This window comes from Cynocephalus volans, chromosome 10 (genome assembly GCF_027409185.1).
Source record: "Cynocephalus volans isolate mCynVol1 chromosome 10, mCynVol1.pri, whole genome shotgun sequence".
Classification (NCBI taxonomy): domain Eukaryota; kingdom Metazoa; phylum Chordata; class Mammalia; order Dermoptera; family Cynocephalidae; genus Cynocephalus; species Cynocephalus volans.
Genome location: NC_084469.1, coordinates 120,037,331 through 120,057,896, shown reverse-complemented (window position 1 = coordinate 120,057,896; position 20,566 = coordinate 120,037,331). Strand labels below are relative to the sequence as shown.

At 49.9% G+C, this 20,566-nt stretch overlaps 1 protein-coding gene across 1 annotated transcript in view; it reads right to left on the bottom strand.

The window, feature by feature from the left end:
- Positions 1-20,566, bottom strand: part of LOC134387703 (polycystin-1-like protein 2) — a 101,466-nt gene that overhangs the window by 37,709 nt on the left and 43,191 nt on the right. Inside the window, exons 12-23 of the mRNA XM_063110097.1 lie at positions 19,952-20,072; positions 19,068-19,209; positions 17,350-17,526; positions 15,307-15,452; positions 14,486-14,680; positions 11,182-11,313; positions 8,553-8,735; positions 7,504-7,628; positions 6,375-6,501; positions 5,588-5,719; positions 4,402-4,624; positions 3,686-3,879 (exon numbers count right to left, since the gene is read on the bottom strand). Of these exons, the coding sequence (XP_062966167.1) occupies positions 3,686-3,879; positions 4,402-4,624; positions 5,588-5,719; positions 6,375-6,501; positions 7,504-7,628; positions 8,553-8,735; positions 11,182-11,313; positions 14,486-14,680; positions 15,307-15,452; positions 17,350-17,526; positions 19,068-19,209; positions 19,952-20,072 (1,897 nt within the window). The remainder of the gene's footprint in view (positions 1-3,685; positions 3,880-4,401; positions 4,625-5,587; positions 5,720-6,374; positions 6,502-7,503; positions 7,629-8,552; positions 8,736-11,181; positions 11,314-14,485; positions 14,681-15,306; positions 15,453-17,349; positions 17,527-19,067; positions 19,210-19,951; positions 20,073-20,566) is intronic.

Genomic DNA, 20,566 nt, shown 5'->3' with positions numbered 1-20,566 from the left:
AGCCATGGGCCAGGTGCTGGGAGGACATCTGGAGTGACCAACTCATCTCAGTTTGCCCGGGACTCTTTTTTCTGAGTCCCAGGCAAACTGGGATGGTTGGTCAGTTTATGCTGAATAGCAGAAAGATAGTCTGGGGAACCACAGGAAGAAAAAGGAAAGGACAAGTGTTTAAACCCCAGGCTAGCATCTCAACACCAGGAAGGTGTGGCATGAGCGTGGGGATGCGGTCTCTCGTGGGTGGGTGGGACAATGTGGGAGAAGGCAGGAGCAGGTCAGGGCAGGGACCCCCATCTGTCCTCTTGCTTCACACCCTGCACAGTCAGGGCAGACCATCCCCAAACCCCTCAGCCAGCTCGCCATCACCCCACAGAGCCATGTGGTGGACAAAGATTTAACTCAACCCCACAAACCAGCACCGCCTTTTCATTCTAGGGTCTACCACTAGAGGGTGGGGACGGAGGGAGCAGGAAAGACTGGTATCCAGAAAGTTCTTCTCTACTCCAGCACCTGGTGAGGAAGAAATTCCTGAAGCCCTGTCATGCCCTGACAGGTAACTCTTGTCTCCTCTCCTTAGTGAGCCACCCGGCAAAGGCGCTCCCCTCCACATGGCATGGTGCCAACTGTTTATCACGAATTTCAGGTGGGTCTTAGTTCCGGGTTTGCTCCTTTGTTTCTCTCACTGTTTCTCAATCCTGCCAGCTTTTAGCACACAGCTGTGGAGCTTACGGGAACAGCTAGAATGCCCAGAAGGGGTGGGGCTGGTTTCAGAGAAGAAACCCAAGCAAGTGCTGGTGATAAGACCAGTCAGTGTCTGCCAGGAGCCCAGGGACCCACCTTGACTTATGCCCAACATCTTGCCCTCCAGGGTTTTCACAAAGACCTTGAGGCCAGTGCCTTTCCCAACCTCGTCCAGCATCAGGGCCCCTTTGAACATCAGAAACTAGTCTATGAATCCCCTTGTGACAGTAATTGCATTTTTTATATCCTTTAAGAAAATATATATGTAAGAATACAGGTTCTCAGACCCCTTGCAATAAATCTGCCTTTACTTCCTGATAAGGGTCTGCAGTCCAGAGACCTGGACGTTTCTTTGGCTATTTAGATAGTTCAGTGGTGGTTTTCCATCCAGACTTGATGATCCTATATATTTATTTATGGCTCCTCAATGAACTCTATAAAATGATCTCTATATATCTATATCTGTATCCATATCTGTATGTGCATCTGTAACGAGCATCAAGTAGACAACGTTAGATTAATCATAATTTTTGGTTCATGATACCCTCCCACACAACCTCCGCACGTCCCACATTTATGTCATGTGCATTAGTAGGCGCATATTCTTAATAACATGAGAAGCACCTGGGAACTCACCACTGTAATCGGAAGCTCGAAACTTCCCAACAACTTAGTTTAGTTAAGTGGTCCTCCCCCAAGCCACCCCCGTGCCTCCCCCACCCAACCCCCATCCTGAGCCCCTGTTCACTGTTTGCTGGATTTCCACTTTATACACATGTTGTCTTCTCTCTAGTCAGGATGTTTAACAGAACAGTCACTTTAGTCTACGGAGCACTCACTATGCACCAGGCAGCATGCTCGGTACTTTATGTCCCTAATCTCGTCTCTGCCCCACCTCAACTCTGCGTGGTAGTCAGCCTTGGTCCCCACTTTAGGATGGGAAAGCTCAGAGAGGTGAGGTGGCTTATCCAAGCTCATTGATGAAGTGGGACTGAATCTAAGCCTGTCTGATGGCAGAGCCCATGTCACCACCCCTACACCATCTGATGCAGTCTGAGCCTCAGGCCCAGAAACTCCAGAAGGATGCCCCACACCCAGGGTCTTGTTCCTGTGGTACAAAGGCTTGTGCCACAAGCATGGGAAACCTGCTGTCTCTTGGACATCTCCACATGCCCTTGTTTCTTCCTGGTGTTTTGGGGAATGCCCTACATGTGGCAGCTAGAAGCCAGGGCAGGAATTGACAGGGAAGCTGAGGCTGCAGCAGAAACAAGGCTTGAAGGAGCTCATTGTGAGTTTCCTGTTCCCATGGCTCTGTTGGGACATGGCTTCTTGTAGTACTTGTGACCAATATCATCTGACATGGGTGTGTCCTCTGCTAGGCTGAAAGCTCTCTGATTTGTCTCACCATTATATCCCTGCCCATGGGCACATGGTGAATATTTGTGGAATAAACGAAAGAAGGTTCTATGGTTTAGTAGATGGAGACAGATGTGTGATGAAGTTCAGCTCGGTGGGGAGGCTGCTGTTCTTGGGAAGGGTGTGAAATGCTGTGGAAGTCCGACAGAGGGAGATGTCTGGGAGTCTCCCCAGGAAGATGGCACTGGGGTGGGAGACTGCCAGGCAAAGAGGAGTTCCCCAGGCAGGGGGAGGTGAGAAGGGCATTCCAGGAGAGGGCGGCACATGCTAAGGCATGGAAGGGAAGGGGACTTGTGATACTCCAGAGATGGCACTGATGGCTCAAAGCCAATATCTGTCTGCAGGGCACTCTCACAGGCCTTGGCTCCTTGGGGCAGAGATGAGCTGACCTAAGACAGGGATTTGATTGCAATTAATAAAGACAAGTGCTGTCCAGGGGCTCGGCAGGACTGGGCCCAGCACTGGAGAAGCAGTGCCACGTGTCGCTAAGTCGTGCTCTGGGGACTTCCGAAGTGTAGGATTTGGGGCAAGTTAGTTGAGTCCCCTAAGACTTTGTTTTACCACCCCTAAAATGGAAGTAACTGTCTTGGGGATAATTGTGAAGATTTGAGGAGATGATATAGCATAAGGGATCTTCAAAACATTCGTGGAAAGATTTGTATTATCTTTTCTTATTCCTTTTTTGTTTTGTTTTGTTTTCTCCCTTTTTTTAAAAAAACTTTGTAAAGCTTATTGACAGCCAAATGTGAGGATCGACCTGGGAAACACCATCCCACACAGAATCAGAGAAGTGCTTGGGCCGAGCCCGTGGCGCACTCGGGAGAGTGCGGCGCTGGGAGCGCGGCAACGCTCCAGCCGCGGGTTCGGATCCTATATAGGAATGGCCGGTGCACTAGTGCACTAGTGCCGGTCACGAAAAAGACAAAAAAAAAAAAAAAAAAAAGAATCAGAGAAGTGCTCCCGGTATAATCTCTTAATTGATTCTATGTATCCATGAACGTTTTGAAGCAGCCTCTACAAGAACAGCATGGAGCACAGCACCTGGCGTAGAAGGGCTCAGCTATGAGTTCATTTCCTTGGAAATGACCCTCTGGCCTCCCTCAGCAGTCCAGAGTCAGCAGGGCTTCCCGAGTTGCTCATTCAACGGTCATTTGCTCCCAGCGGTGAACAAAACTCACTGTTCCTGTCTCGGGGATTCCCAGAGCACCGAGGAGACAGATATCATTTAAATGAGCTCACACACAGAGGTAGAATGACCATTCTGCTCAGTGCTATGGAGGAAGGACGCATGTGCTGTAGAGTTTACAACAAGAAATCTCACCTCGTCAGTGGCCATGAACAGTTTACTCAGGGAAGTGATGCTTAGGCTGGGGTGGGGACGTGGGGGGTATTCCAGTCACAGGAACACATATGCAAAGGCCTCATGGAGGGGCACAAGATGCTGAACCATGGCCACTAAAAGGGGACCCTACATGAGCAGGGCATGCCCCACCAAGCCATTTTGTCCCATTCCTTACCTCCCTCTCCTTACCTGGCACCCGGAGTTGTCCCAAGTCTCCTGGGCCTCATCCCAGAACACACAATGGGACAGGAAGGTGGTGATGCCAACTGTGAGATTCCTGTCAGGGGCTGGCTCCAGGTCAGACTCAGGGACCACAGTCAAATAGTAGATACCTTCCCCAAAATGCAGGTCCTCTGGGCTCAGGATCCACGTGAACAGCTCATCTGCGGGAAAGGGGGTTCTGGGTCAGCCTGAAGCCTCATTGAGACTGGGTGACGGTGGTGACTTGGCAGAGAAGCAGACTCTGATGGTTTCCCTGAAGTGCTACGAGTATCTTCTCCCCCTGCGACCAGGAGCACAGAGGGGGAGCACACCCCGGTCAGTGTGCAGAGCCATGTCAGACAGGCAAGGGCTCAAACGCTGGTTCTCCTCATGGGCTGTGTGATCTCAGACCAGTTACTTAATCTCTCTGTTCTTATCTGGTAAGTGGAGATTTCAATAGTCCCCACCCCCAAGGGTTGTCATAAAGACTGAAATGAGGTCAGTTCTGTAAGCGTTTCTCAGCTCTTCGGGGCATATAGTAAATGCTCACCTAATGTTGGCAAATAATAATACTAACACCACCAACAAAAATAAGCCACTGAGTGTGGCAAGTTGCTTTTTTTCCCCATGGCTTCTGATTCTCAAGTTTAAACTGGTCACACTCCGGGAAGTAGCTTAAGAAATGGCCCAGGGAATGGGCCCACCTGGAGCAGCCGTTGGTGGAAGGTGAGTCTGGGCATCGTGGCTGGTCTCGTTGGGGTGGTAGCCATAGCCCAAACTGAGCGTGAGTGGAATGCCAGGTCTCCAGTGCAGCTGGATCCCCAGAGCTGCCTCCCCAGAAGTCAGGTTCACCCACAAAGCTTCAGGACTGGTCAGATTCAACATGGTCGGCTTGCTGTGTCCTTCAGGAAGGCGGGGCAGCAGGATCTATCATCAGAAACAATCAAATCAAAGGTGTGCCAGGAAGGCAGTGTCAGATGGTGGGCCCCAGGGCAGCTGTGCAGAGCTGTGCAGGCAAGCACCTGGGAACTGAAGTCCTGTTTGCTCACAGCAAGTGACCACACACTGGGTGGCTTAAAACAGCACAAATTTGTTATCTTACAGTTCTGGAGGCCAGAGGTCCAAAATCAGTTTCTCAGGGCTAAAGTTGGCAGGGCTGCCCTACTTCTGGAGGCTTCAGGGGAAAATCTGTTTCCTTGCCTTTTCCAGCTCCTACAGGTCACCTGCCCTCCTTGGCTCACAGCCCCTTCCTGGCATCACTCCAACCTCTGGCTTCTGTCATCAAATCGCCTTTCCCCTGCTATAGTTACTGTCTCCCTCTAACAAGGCCTCTTTGGATTCCATCGGGCCCATCGATTAACCCAGTATACTCACCCATCTCAAGACCCTTAACTCAGCCACACTTGCAAAGTCCGTTTTGCATTAAAGGTAACATACTCACAGGCTCCAGGGATGAGGACCCTGACATCTCTAAAAATTGCTATTGAATTAGTCATTGATTAGAAAACTACAGATTAGAAAAAGTAACAAAACTCTTGAAAGAATCTGAACTCATACTGCATCATGATGTGCTTATATTTTTTGCTTAACTTAAAAGAAAATCTGACTAGACATTTTAGGGGCTATGTTACGGGGGCAGTTCATGCAATGAAGATGATTAAAATCCCATTCAACAGATTTATATAACCAGGAAAACTTGGTTGAACACCCAAAAGTTGGTGAACAAATGTACATTTGTAGTTTTGAATTAAATGCAATGTTTAAGGTAGGGTAAGGATCATGTTGAATGATTCCCTTCAACCATTTTTTTCATAACCAACCAACTTTTGGTCTTAACCGAATTGAAGACAGAAGCACCACCTGACTTCTGACAACACGCCCAACTTCTACCTCAATATTCTCCGATAGATTCTTCATAGGAATGAGCTGTCCACTAGGGCTGGTTAGACGGAGGCCACCAACAGTTCCGCTGACATCAAAGTGACCTCGGGCTGGGAAGGGGCTCTTTGGGAAGCTCATCATCTGAAACCAAGAGCAAGGGTGTTGGCCAAGGCCCCTGAGGGGCTGGAAGGTGAATAGGTCCCTATGAGAATGACGAAGTCCTAAGATGGGACAGAGGAGTAGCCCTTGTCCTGTGGGGTAGGTGGGGGCCCACCTCAGCTGCTGGGCTTTCCCTGGCATGTTTCTGCCCTTCAGGGCTGTGGTCTCAGAGATCTGGCCCTAGAGAATCCAAATCAGACTTGCTTTAGCTGAGCAATTACTGGAATGTAAAACTGTCCAAGTCTTTCCGCCAAAAAGCTAGTAAGTATCTAAGAGAAAGAAGTTTGTCAACTTTCATTAGGGCTCAAGGAGTTGAGATGTGCCTTAAATTGGGGATGGAAAAGAGCCTTGGGTTTGTCATTTCCTCGTTGTGGAACTAAGCCTGAAGAGTGTTATTTCCAAGGACTAAATGAACCAAGTCTGCTGGATACATTTTGCAACACAGTGGAAAGAGGACGGGTATGGAGTCAGGAGGTCTGGCTATGAATCCCAGCTGTGCCACTCACTTGTGGCTTTGGGCACATCATTGAGCCTCGTCTGTAAAACGGGCTGTTAGCAACATAAATGAACAAATGCACATGAAAGTGCTTTGTAGACTGCAAAGGGCCATCCCTAAGGAGGTTATTACTGATGTTACCCTTATGTCCACAGGCTCCTGGCTGTCCTCCCCAGAGCCGAGGGAGGAGGCGGTAGGCAGAGTGAAGGCAGCAGCATTAGCAGCAGGCATGTGCACAGAGGAGCCGCGCCAACTCCGTCCTCGTATTCTGGCCACAAGGTGAGAACAGAGAGAAGACAGTCAGTGTTCAAGGAAAATCCCCACATCTCCTGCTTTGCCATCGGAGTGGGTGCTGTATTTTGATCTCTTTAGATGGTTCTGCAAGTTTGTGTCAGTAGAAGCAGCACAAAAGGCAGCTGATGTCCCCTGTTCTGGATTGAAGGTTCCCTGAGGACATGGCTCCTGCCAGATTTGTTTACTGTTGTACCCCCAAATACCTAGAATGGTGTCTGGCACGTAATAGTGGGCAACAAATATTTTTGCTGAATGAATAAATGTTCTTGGATGTAGACATTTCTCCCCCTAACTACCTTGACCTCTGATATCATGAACTCCCAACCCCATCTTTTCTGGCCTTTGACCTTGTCACATCTGATTAGATGGGGGACCTGGTTTCCTAGCTCTGATCAGAATACTGCTTTGGGAAACTACCCCTGGGACCCAAGAGGGCATCCTTGGCACAAGGAACTGGTGCTTGGAGCCAGGGGGATCCAGCAGTGCCTGCAGCATCGTCCAGTCCCTGCTTATCACGTGGAGGGATGGAGGGAGCAGAGCATCCCCAGGTACTGGGTCAGCGCTTGGCGAGAGATGAGCGCTCCATGGAGAAACTGACCAGGCAATTTGTCTTGAGCACCCACAGGCCCCTGGCGCAATGGGCTGGCCTGACACACCCCGAGCATGGTTAACAGCGGCCTGATCCTACCCATTCACCCCCTTGCCTGCCCAGCCCCGATACCAGCCATCTCTCAGGACTCCCTCAGGTGGCTCTAACACCCAACGCCTCCTTTCCTGTGCTGTACAAACACCCAACATGCAGGGAGAGGGGTATCTTCTCTAGGTGGAATCCCTCCCCAGGTTCAGGTCCCATCACTTCTCCAACCCCAAGTCTGGTCTCCTGAGCTATGCTTATCACAGGGTATGGAGGTATGCGTGTGGGATGAGCGAGGTTAGGGAATGAGCTCTCTTGAGGACCCACAGTACAGCCGGTTACCTGTGTGTGTACACAGAGATGGAGGGGGTGGCCAGTGTGGCTGGAAGGCCCCCAGGCAGTGTCCCCAGCAGGAGGGCAGTCTGCACACGCTCCGCAACTCGGAGCAGCTGTGGCACAGTGGCAGTCTGGAAAAGGAAGTGGGAGAGTGCAGCAATGGACCCATCTCTCTAGACCACCTACGGTTACTGCCACCAGGACAGTGAGGGACTTCCACAGGGACCTGGACAGGGCAGAGGAGTGAGGGGGCAAGAGCCTGTAGGTGATGATAAGAGCGGGCACTTATAAAAACCCCAAACGCTTGACTTTCACATACTTTCCATCTTCTTGACAATCCTTTGAGGCAGGTGCCTTGCTACCCCCATTTGGCAGATGGGAAACGGAGGCACAGAGAGGATGTGACTTGGGGAGTCACATGTTATAAGGGGAAGAGCCAGGAATGACAGATGAGCGTCCAGCTCCAGGGTCTCCGCGCTGAGCCATCTCATGGGCGGCTCTTGGGGCTGCTGCCACCCCCACGACCCAGCTCTTGTTCCAGGGGAAATGGAGAGGAGCAAGGCCATTCACAGGGTCACCTGGGCATGGACTCTGCCCCCAACCCCATCCAAACCCCTGACTGAGATGCGACCTCACTGACGCCAAGGCTGGTGTGAGGACCAGGGAGGGCTGGATGTTTGCACAGAGTTCCTTTTAGAGCACAGATGTGTGTGACCATTGCTGCATGTGAATGTAAGTGTTTGAGTGTGTGCATGGATGAGTGTGAGTCTGAGGGTGAGTGTGAGCATGTTTGAGTGCACAGAAGTGTGTGTAGGTTACGGAGGCAGGATGCAAACTCAGGCTGCCTTGCTCCAGAGCCTGTGCTCTGCTTACACACCACACTGCTTCCTGGAAGCTCTGCTCTCTGAGACTTTTCTTCCAGCTCCCCAGGCAACACTTTAATCTGTGCCTCAGTTTCCTCATCTGCAAGATGGGGAGAAAAGTCCACCAAGACATGCTGATGTGAGTTGGGCATGTAGTGGCTGTGAGGTCTGCCTCTGGCCTGGGTCGCTCACCTGGCTGCCATTGGCCTCTGCAGGCTCTTCTGGCCTTTTGCTCAAGGAAGCTTCCAGCACACTGCCCACAGCCTGAAACAGGTCCCTGGTGGCTGCCTGGTACCTCTGGTCCTCAGGATGGGCCTTGGCACTCACTGTCAATAGGGCCTCACTGGCAAGCTCCAAAGTCTGGCTGGCCTCCCGCTGGTTTCACCCAAAGAAGGAAAAGCAGCATGAGCCCCACCTGGCAGAGACCATTCACGGAACAAGGGCTGTGGTGGAAGGGAGCAAGGTAGGGGCACAAGCCAGGGAAGAGGTGGGCCAGTCCTGTCACATAAACTGCCTGTATCTCTGACTCGAGACCAGGTCCCCCCTCCTTATAATGCACTAAGTCCCTTCAGGAGAGAAGCCTCGTCTGTCTCAGAATCCCTCCCAGGGTGCCTTGAGTAATGCCCTGCACACAGGAGGCATGCAGTAGCATTTGCTGAGAGGGGGATGGATAGATGGATGGATGGATGATGGATAGGTGGACGAATGGGTAGATGAATAGATGGACGGAGGACGGACAGATGGATGGAGGACAAATGGATGTACAGATGATGAATGAATGAATGAATAGATAAATGGATGGATGAATGGATAGTCGGATGGATGGACAGATGTGGCGCTTATTGTAATTTTGTAATTATATATGTATTTTTCAAATTATTTGTTTAATGTCTGGCTGCTCCAGTAGTCTAAAAGTGCTATAAGGACAGAAGCCATGTATGTGTGATTTTCTGCTGAATTCTCAATGAGTTGCACAGTACCTGGCACATACTAGACATTCAGGAAGCATTTGTTGAATGAATAAATTAATGCATGCATAAATGAGTAGAAGGATGGGGAGGATGTACATAGGTACATGTAAATATTATGCACCTAAAATAGGTGGATGGGCAAATGGGTGTGTAAGTGGGAAGTGTCATAACAGCACCATGGCCCCTGAAATAAGGACCAGCCTTCCTGGCTTCAGGCTGGAGGATCCGAGGAGCACAGCCTCCTGCCAGAGGGGGCAGGGCACAGTCAGGGCAGTTTCCCCCTTTTCCTGTTTTTATGGCTTCATTTTTAACCCTTGGCTGCAATAACCATGGAAACACGGTGTGATAATTTGAGTTCTCCAAGAAGCAGATCCTAAGGCAAGGATGTAGGAGCAAGTCATTTATTCGGCGGTGATCCTGGGAAACATTGGCGGGTGCTATTGGTCAAATGTGTCCCCCAAAAGTTCGTGTATTGGAATCTTAATATCCATTGTAACAGTGTTAAGAGGATGGGAAATCCTGTTATGGTAATTGAAAGGTGGGCCCTTCAGGAGGTGATGAGATTGTGAGAACTGTAACCTCATGAATAGATTAATCCATTCATTGTATTATGGAGTAATGGGCATGGTTCTGACGGCTTTATAAAGACAGCAAGTGAGTAGGTTAGCTCTGTCTTGCTTAGCCCATTCACCATGTGATACGCTGGTTGCTCAGGGCTCTATAGAGTTTCCACCAGCAATGAGACCCTCACCAGATGTGTTCTCTGGACTTTGGACTTCCCAGCCTCCAAAACTAAGAAATAAATTCTCTTTCTTTATCCATTACCTAGTTTCAGGTATTCTGTTATAAGCAATAGGAAATGGACTAACACACTAGGGGACTGGGGATGTGAGACAGGGAAGGGCAAGAAGCCCACACGGGGTTTGATCGAGCCCGTTACCTGAGGCTCAGTCCTGCTTGGGAGCTACCCATCAACGGGGACAAGGGAGCTGGGGCACTTGTCCACCAGCCCCATTAGTCATGGGGCATTGCATGAATTCCCTGCTATGAGGGCAGGTAGAGTGGACTCTGGGGGTCAGAGAAAGCCTCCAGGCAAAGAAAGGCAGGAGCATGCACTGAAGTGGGGGACACAGGAGGGTCACAGTAGCACCTGGACCCACACTTGGTGCTGTGGTCTGAATGTTCCCTACGCTCATGTTAGAAGTTAATCCCCAATATGGTAGTGGAAGGTGGGTCCTTTAAGAAGTGATTGGATTGTGAGGACTGTGCTCTCGTAAATGGATTGATCCATTCATAGAATAATGGGTTCATGGTTTAATGGGTTATCATGGTGGTTCTGATGGCTTTGTAAGGGGAGGAAGTGAGAAGGTTAGCTCTCTCTTGTGATTCTCTCAGCATGTGACACTTTGTGTTGCCATGGGACCTTGTAGAGAGTTCCCACCCAGAAGAACATTCTCACCAGATTTGTCCCCTGGACCATGGACTTCCCAGCCTCCAAAACTACAAGAAATAAATCTAATTTCTTTATACATTATCCAATTTCAGGTATTCTGTGTATGCAAAAGAAATGGACTAGTTCACTTGACCACCTAGAGATTAATTAACTAAGTTACTCCCTCAAGTTGCTCAGCAGTGGGTAGGGGAGGGAGGGGTGGGCAGAGAGACCACCACACCCAGCGTGAGACACAGGGGTGCTAGAGGGGCACCTTCCTTCACACCACCTTATACCTTGGAAAGAAGATGGTAGAGCCTTATGACTGAGGGCCCCCTTCACCTGTGCCTGCTGGGTTGTCACCCCCCTCTGTGGAGGCACGTGTGCCACGGCAGGTTCAGAGGGTGGAACTACTCACCTGGGCCAAGCCTGTGAGCTCCTCACTGCGGTGGGTCACCTCTCTCAGCACCTCAGCCAGCCCCCAAACCCTCTGCACATCCTCCAGGCTGGTGGTAACCGCAGACAGCAACCCCAGCAGACGCTCTCTGACCTAGGCACGGGAGGAGAAAGGTGGGGAGAGGAAACATAATCCCAGTGGCTCCAAGAAGTTTCAGAAAGATGTGGGGTCAGACGGAGTGACCAGGCTCATCTGGGTCTTCCAAAGCTCCGTGGACCTCCTTTCACCTCACAGGATGTGTGGCAAGCAGGATAGTGGCCCCCAAAGACATCCATGTTCTAGTTCCCAAAACCTGTGAATATGTGACCTCACATGGCGAAAGGCATTTTGGCAAAATCACTTTGAAGATTTGATTAGGTTAAGGATCCTGAGTTAGGGAGATTATCCTGGATTAACAGGTGGGACCAGTGTAATCACAAGGGTCTTTATAAGAGGGAAGGAGAGGGGAGAGAGAGGGAAGGAGGGGAGAGGAGAGGGCTTGGAAGATGCTATGCTGCTGGCTTTGAAGTTGGAGGAAGGGGCCAGCAGCCAAGGAATGGAGGTGGCCTCTAGAAGCTGGAAAATGCAAAGAACAGATTATCCCCAAGAGCCCCCAGAAGGTTCACAGCCCAGCCCATGTCTTGATGTTGGCCCAATGAAACCCATTTCAAACTTCCAACCTCTAGAACTGTAAGAAAATACATTTGTGTTTTAAACCACTAAATTTGTGGTAATTTGTCATGGCAGCCATAGGAAACTAATATAGGATGTTGCAAGCTTTCTCCAAATCTTCAAATAAAATCTATAAAAGTTGGCATTATTTAAAAATAAGTAGTGTCTCAGGGTGGCACTTGTGACTGAAATGACATGAAATTCAGAAACTGGATTGCTCTGTTGGCCCAGTGTGGATGTGAGATCTCACTGGAGGCTTGGGGTCCCTGTGTGCCTTTGGCAAGGTGGGGACAGGATTCCCCCTACTCGTCCCTCCTTCTCATGTCTTTGGCCAGACCCTCTGGGCTGCTGGGGCATATGTTTTCTAAGTCACAAAGCACTAATGAGGGGCTGGCCAGCAGATGGCTTTGGCAGCAGCAGAGAAAAACTGAGAACATAATTTCAGCACCACCCAGTAGAACTTTCTGCATCGATAGAAATGTTCTGTTCCTTGTGTGGTCCAGTACAGTAGCCACTAGCCACATGTGACTATTGAGCACCTGGAATGCGGCTCATGCAACCATGGAACTGAATATGTAACTTTGTTTAATTTAAATAAATTTGAATTTAGATCTGAGTAGCCAGACATGGCCCGTGGCAACCATTCTGGATAGCACAAACACAAATGAGCAGTCATTCTTGCCCACACGGCCTGCTACCAAACTCATTCAGCCTAGATACTTCCAAGGCAGCTGCAGTCTGAGCATGTCTGCCACCAGCTGAGGCGCATCCAGGCTTCCATCCATGCTGTGGCTTGGATGGAGGAAAGAACAGTCCAAGATGTTAGAGGTCTCTTCTAAGAATGTTCCAGAAGGGAAACTTGGACAATGCAAAATCTTGCGTTAGCCTCTGCAGATCCTCCCTCCATCCTTCCTCACCCTATCCTGTGTGCCTTGAGGGGACCTGTGTGCAGATGTCACTGGCTCCTGGCCCTCTGGCCAGTGGATTCTCCCATAGGGAAGCCCCACAGGAGATGAGAGGGTGGGAGGACAGCGAGCTGCTGGGCCACTGGGGTGGCTGCCATGGCTCCTACCAGGGAACACTCTCCACATGCAGTTGCCCCTCTGGATTCTGGTCACTCCAGGCTGAGTCCCTGGGGTCCTGCACTCTCTCTTGTTTGTTCGTTCCCTAAACCCTGCCCCACTGTTCTCAACAGAGCCCTTCTTAAAATCTTTAAATTGCCCACTTTGACATCTGTCTCCTGCCAGGGCCCTGACATTTCACGGGGGACCTTGGGTCAGGCTGTGGAGTCTGTGTGCTTGGGGACCCCAGGATGTACAAAGGGAACTTTGCTATAGGTGCTGCTCAGAGTGGGAGCCAGGTGGGGTGTGTGGATGTGTGTGCGAGTGCACGCATGTGTGTATCTCTGCATGCATGTGTACATGTGTGTGGGGGGGGTGGCTAATGGACAGCACAGGGCTGGGGTGAGAGGGCTGGAACTGAGGGAGGAGAGAGCCAAACTAGATTTGAATCCCATCTTCACTATGAGGGTACTTCAAAAAGTTCATGGAAAAACAGAATTGAAAGATAATGCAAATCTTTCCAGGAAGATTTTGAAGTAGCCTCATACTTACCCCTGGGCCAATGACGACAACACTCTTACCCTATATTTCCTCATCTATGACATAGATGCGACCTCAGCATTTACCTCACAGGGTTGTAACAGGGATCACACATCCATGAAGCCCTAATTCAGGGCCTTGTGGCACACAGTAGGTGCTCAATAAATGTTAGTTACTTCTCATAAGTAGTTACTATGACAACCGCTGCTTCTCCTATTAAGTACTTACCACGTGTTCAGCACCAGGCAATGTACTTTCATGCAAGCCCTCAGGGGACCAGGGGAAGTCTCTTCTCTTCTCCACGCCCTGCAGGCAGGGGTGTGCGTGTGCGTGTGCATATGTGTACACATGCGCACAGGCATATTCATTTAGCAGGTACTGGGAGCGGGTGTGATCCTACCTTCGACAATACTTGTTCATAATATTAGGATGTAACATGAAATGGCCATTTTTGTGGGTTAAAACTGGTCAAATGTTGGCAATTTCCATGGTTTGACCTTCAGTTCCAGTGATTATAACTCTTATTTAACTCTCACTACAACTTTACAAGGAAAATGCTACTATTATCTCCATTTTTCAGAAGGGAACTGAGGCTTAGAGAAGTTCAGTCCCTGGCCCATGACAATTCAGATGGCGGTGAAAGAGCGGTGACAACAGCTCCAACCCCAAACTATGAACCATATAACCTAGGCCAAGTCACTTTTCTCCTCTGGGCCTTGGTTCTGTCATTTTTATTATGAAGGGGCTGCAGTGATGCTCTCTAAATTCCCTTCCAGTTGCAGAAGGCTATGACCCCATGAAGGCGAGCAGAGAAAGAGATTAGCACCAAAGAAGGCTTTTTCTCCACTTTATGTCACTCACTGAAAGGACCAGAGAGGGAAGTGATGTCAACCACTTGGGAGACAACAAAGGCTTCTCTACTGATCCGACTCATGAACCCTGCTTCCCACCCCAAATGGCTCCCACCTCAAATAGACCCTGGAGGCCCCAGTGGCAGGGTTTAAACAGAGCACCTTGCGTCTGGTGTCCATGCTCAGTGGCTGCCTGGAGTTCTGGCCCTGGCACTCCTGGTTCAGCACAGAGGACAGGGACTTGGCCAGCTGGAGGAGCTGTTCAGGGCCATGCTCGCCTTGCAGAGCGACAGTGAGTTTCTCCGACACAGCAGCTTGGAATGCCACATCCTCAATATGCGTGTCTCCGGGTCCCACCTAATGAGGAAATGTGCTCAGTGATCCTTGTTCAAGAACCTTTGGGACCACCCAAAGTCACGGTCTTCATGTGGGGAACAGGCCTAGAAACCTTTGGCCTGGGCATGGGGGAGCTCAGGCATCCGGACCTGCTTGCACCAGGCAGCTGATGGCCACCAACACCGAGCCTTGGCCAGTCCATTGCTTCACCCCTCATTGGCCTTCTCATCTTGTTCTCAGTCTCTTCCATCTCTACTTGGCTTCTGAGCCTTGACATTATCTTGGGATTTTATCCAGGCTCTGCCTTATGTCTCTGTTGGCCTATTTTGGTCCTCCTTCCTCTGAACTCTCTGAAGGTGCTGGCCTAACTCAGGCCTGGGCCCTTCCGCCCCAACCCCTGGCTCCCAGGACCCTACTACTCTTCTGGCCACTAAATCCTAAGATCTATAGAAGTAGAGACCATGTTGATCCCCAGGACTTGGCACATAGTAGATGCTCTGTAAATATTTGTTGAAGGAGTTAATGAATCAGTGATTCATCTGGCCAGGCCCTCTGCTGCCTTCTTCCACCCAGCCACCCTTTTGTGAGGTTCAGATGGGTTGCAAAGTTTTCTCAACAAAGAAATAGTGGCTGCTGCCACCACCCACCTTAATCACCACACGGGTCTGCTGTCTGTTCCCTGCGTGATTGGTGACAGTAACGACCATGGTAAGCTCAAAGTCATTGTCTTCTTTTCCAAGGGGCAGATAAACTGATGGGAGGGCAGGTTCAGGACCACAGTGTAGGCAGAAGCCTGGCAAAATGAAAATTGAACACTTAGGGGGCAGCTCTAAGCCCCGAGGAGACTGCAGCCCACCCAGACAGACCCTGGTCTCAAGGACACAAAAGCCACAGTTGTTGAAGGCATGGCAGGCACTCAGGGATTCCATACTTTCAGGGAGTAGAGAGCACATATACTGGTCCACTGTCCTCTCTAAGTAACTGCAGGTGTCTGTGACTTTGGAACAATTTTACTGAAATCCATGAAAAATTGTGGATAAAATCCTCCATTTACAGTTTTTTGTTTTATTTTTAAAATTCAAGGTGGTAAACCAAATTACAAAAAAAAGAAAAAGGAGGAGGAGGAGGAGGAGGTCGGGGAGATGAGAGAAGGGGGAAGGAAGGGGAGAGGAGGAGGAAGTACAAGGGCAGGTTGAAAGTTAGCTCAAAACATGTCCAAGCTCCCTCCCATGTCACTTCCTTTACAGACCCCTTCCTATTACTCTTTCTGAAATAGCGTCCCTGGCACATACGTCTTTGTTTACCAGTTGTCTCTGCCACTAAATTGTAAAGACCATGAACTCAGGGACTTCCATTGTTTTGTTCATTGCTGTACAGCTGGCACCTAGAACAGAGCCTGGTATTCAATACATATTTGTTGTAAAAATGAATGAGGAAACGAATATCCTTTATATCCTTGAATGAGACCCACCTATCATTGTAGTCACTAATCATTGTACAGTTTGCAGACAATCACCAAGTCATTGACTTGCAATTGAAAACTCACTTTTATATGATCATCTTGCCCCCTTCCTGCTCACCTGTATAAGGCAGGTGAGCTACTAAACTGGAATGACCAATTGGAATCAGAGCAGCTGTCCTGACCTCACATTTAGGGGGATGCAGGTTTGAAATGAAATCTACTTACCTTGCTTGCAAATGTTTTTCCTCCCAGGCTCAAACCCAGGCACAGTCCTCTTAACAGTCCTGTTTCCCACATCTACTTGACAGAGCACCCCATGAAAATTATACCCTCTTGGGTCTTAGAACAGCTCATGTCCCCCTTTCATTAGTCAAAGTGTAGAGCTTATGTCACTGTGGTGTTTGATGGTGGAATCTGGGGAGCATCCTGGTAACACTCCTGGTGCCTAGGTGTGGAGGAAAGTTCCAATCTGACTAGAGTATTTTCAGAGTCACACGAGGGTCACAAAATGCCAAAGCCCATTGGGAGGAGATAAGGAATTAGATGAGCCCTCCAAGGACCAACCACCATCAAAATGGGAGAGTAAGTCAATGTGGACTGCGCTGCCATCTCCCCGGCTGACACCCTCCTGCTGTCCTGGGGCATGGGTCGTTATGGTGGCAGTGGGGAGACTGCATAGGGTTTTATGCAATGTGGATGGGGTCTTCCGTGTTTGTCACCTGTAAACTTTTGCAAAAATGTTCTCCTTTCAGCTCAGCTTGTTCTGCAATATCACCCATTGCCTGCTGTCACTCGCAAGGCAGGGTCGATACAATGGTTGAAGATTCCAGACTCATCCCTGTGTTCCTGAGTAACTCCAGATTTCCAAGGGTGTCAGCTACTCTGAGCGTATGTGTTGGGGGATGTGTCCTGGTAGTGGCCCCCCATGGTCACACTTCTGGGTATCCTCATCTACTCCATCCTGTCAATGTCCCTCATGCCAGGACAGAGGCCATTTGGGCCTCCATAGTTGTGGTGGAGCTCCGTTGGGACCTGCTTTTCTTCTCTCTGTGGCGTGATGGCTGGGTCAGTGCCCTGGGGGTGGGAGTTGAGGTTTAGGGGAGCCCTCATCCTGTCAACCTCTCTCACATGGAGCATGTCCTTTGCAGCTCCCAGTGAGACACAGGCCCCTGTTCTTGGAGAGAATGGGCCCAGGAGCTGGGGAGAGAGCAGAGTCCTCAGCTGGTACCTGATTCCAGACAGAAGCAGTGTTCCACGGGTCCCAGGGCCATGGAGGTGTTGCAGAAGATGGCAAAGCTCGTCAGAACAGTGCCCTCCTCTGGGGCAATGGCACAGGCGGGCACCTCGGGGGGAGGCAGAGTGCTGATCACGTAGGTGTCCTCCCCATAGGCGTGCTCGGTCAGTGCTGAGGAGTGAAGACAGAATGTGCTTAGGGGGCTGCCTTGGGTTGAATGTCCCCCCAAAACTTAATCCTCACTGTAACTGTTGAGGGTGGAAAATCCTATTATGGTAATTGAAAGGTGGGACTTTGAAGGGCTGATTAAGGTGATGGTTTAATGGTGGTCGTGGGTGTGGCTCTGAGGGCTTTAAAAGGATAGTGCATGAGAAGCTCTCTCTCTGCTCTGCCATTTTCTGCCATACAAGACCCTTGCACTGCTGTAAAGCCACCATCAAAGAAGACCCTCACCAGATGTTTTCCCTGGACTTTGGACTTTCCAGCCTCAGAAACCGTAAGCAATACATTTCATTTTCTTACAAATAACTCAGTTTCATGTATTTTGCTCTAAGCAACAGATATGGACTAATAAAGGGGCTCTGTGATTCACACAAACTCCACTGCACTTCAGGATCATCAGAGGAGCTTGTTAAACAAGAACATTCCCAGGCCCCTCTCTGGACCCAGAGCCTCAGACCTCTCTGGAGATTCTGGGATGGGCCCAGGAATTTTCATGCCAAACAATTCCCCCTGATGCGGGGGACCCAGGGTCTCACTTTGAGAAATTGGGCCGAGACAGAAGAAGGGGATCAGACAGCTGAGCTGGAATCCCAGTTCTGCCATTCACTAGTCAAGTGACCTTGGACTTGACCTTTTTGAGAGTCAATTCCTCATCTGTAAAATGGGGCTAATCATAATAGCTTCCTGACAGGGATTTCATAAAGAGGAAGTATATTGGGAAATACTGACTTACTCAAAATCACTGAAGCCAGGAAGGGCCAGAGCCAGGATCTGGAAACAGGCTGATCCCACCCAAAGTCCCCTCTTTCCAGGCCCCTACGACAACGTGAAGAGCCCCTAGTTGGCCTGCAACAACTTCCTGCATTATCTGGTATAGCCACCTAGTTTTTCAAAAAGAGTGCATGCCTGGAAGAGCTGGGGGTAGAGAAAATTTTAACCAATTAAAACTAATTCCTTGGCCTAGACTCAAATCAGAAGGATTGGGGAGGACCCAGGGGTGTGCATTTTTTAACTAGTAACCCGCCCCCCCACCCCTCCCCCATTATCCTGGTGGGGATGGTCTATAGGCCACTTTGGGAAATATAGCATCAAAAGAATGTTTCCAAAAAGAAATAATCACCCCATTATTCATCTTTTTGAGAATCTACATTTCCTATACTGAGCTTGTTTTAAATGAGAAGCTCTGAATTTCCCAACAGGACATGCAGGCTGCACGGCCCCAGGATGACCTGCTTGTACCACTGATGTGATATCAGTCACCCTGCAGAATAACAGCTCTGAGGTGGGCATTTTTAGTATCCCCAGTTTACATGTAAGGAAACGGAGGCATGCAGAGCTTAAATCCTGTGCCTGAGGTCTCCCAGACAGAAAGTGGCAGTGGTGGGATTCACACCAGAGCCTGTACATGCCCCCCGCTACACATATGCCTGTTTTAGCATTTCTGGGTTTGTCTTGGTTCTATGACAGGAGATGACAGGGAGGCTTCACACCTGTGGCTCTGATTCGGATGACCTCTCCCCAGGTCTGCAGGAAGGAGCTGTTCAGCAGCAGCGTGGACGTGTTGCTCTGAAGGAGGGTTAGAGAGCTTGGCCGAAAGCCTGAGAGTCTGCACACATCCGGGAGGTGTGTGGCCTGAAAGAGAGCATTGCCCAGGGCCCCCGAGGTCAAGCCACTGGACCTCAGCAGGATGGCAGCTCCTGACCCCTCAGAGGCCTTTCAGATTCATCTCTGACAAACGGACGGCAGGCCCCACCAGCTTCCCAGAGGTCAGCTGACATAGCCAATCTCCAGCTTTGTCAAGGTGTTTGTTTTAGGTCAGGCTCCCTAAAAGCAGAGGCTGAGACGGGATTCGGGATTTGCGATTCCAGTGCGGTCATTTATTGAGGGAGGGCTCCCAGCGGAATCTAGTGGGGAGGGAAGGAGGGAGGCAGAACCAGGCACAGAAGGAAACAAGGCAGAGAAGAGGTTTTGGGAGGTGAACAGGCTCAGCCTGGTCCCATAGGGAGCTCTGGAGTGTGAGTCGCATAGAGAAATTGCATCACTCAGGGGCTAGGAGGTGGGGCTGTTAGACCCCCATGTCCAGCAGTTATTGGCCAACGGTCACCCCCTAGCAGCTGGGGGCAGGTGCATCAGACTGGAAAAGGGGACTCGGCAGGGGCCTTACAGCATCTGCTGCAGTGTCTCCCCATGGCTTTTGCTTCCTTGTATCTATTCTTCCTCCTGATCGAGTTCCTGTTTTTTGCCTGGGGAATGCCCTCCCCCTGCCACTCTGAGTAGAGCGGATCTGACCCTGGCTCAGTACCAGGCATGTGACACAGGTCTGGTCCATCAAAGGAAAAGGTTTCCGTTTTTGAGTGGTTGTCAGGGTCCTCACCTTCTCTGGCGAAGTGTCATCTATATACCAGCTGAATGTGGCCACTGGTGAGTTGTCTCCCATGGTGACCCTGAGCAGGACGTCTTCATCAGCATTCACTGGCCCACAGTTCTTCTCACAACTGAAAGGGAGAGAGAGAGGATGGAGCAAGGAAGCTCTCTCAGGCATCACGACCACTGGCCTGCTTTCTTGCCCAGTTCTTCTCAAGTTCTTTAAGGTCGGAAATGGCCTTTTTTTGAATGAAAAGTAATGTAAAATCTGCCCCTGCTCCAATCAAAACCGGAACATAGCCCCGGCCGTGAAGGTGGAGTGATCTGCAGCCTGACCGAGTTCCCATTTCAGTCACTGCGTGGGGGTAATGATATGAGAAGTGCGTGAGCAGAGACAAGGCCCTAGGTTTGAATCTTACAGTGACGCTTATGAATGATCACCTTGCATGAGCCACTTAAACTCTCTGAGCCTCAGTTTCCTCCACTGCAAAGTGAGGAGATAAGACCAGGCAATTTCTATGATTCTAATAATATTAATTCTGATAATAATAAACTAATGCTATGCTTTTATAGCAGACATGCCATGCCTAAATGATTTCCATTATTATTAGATTATATGATGCTT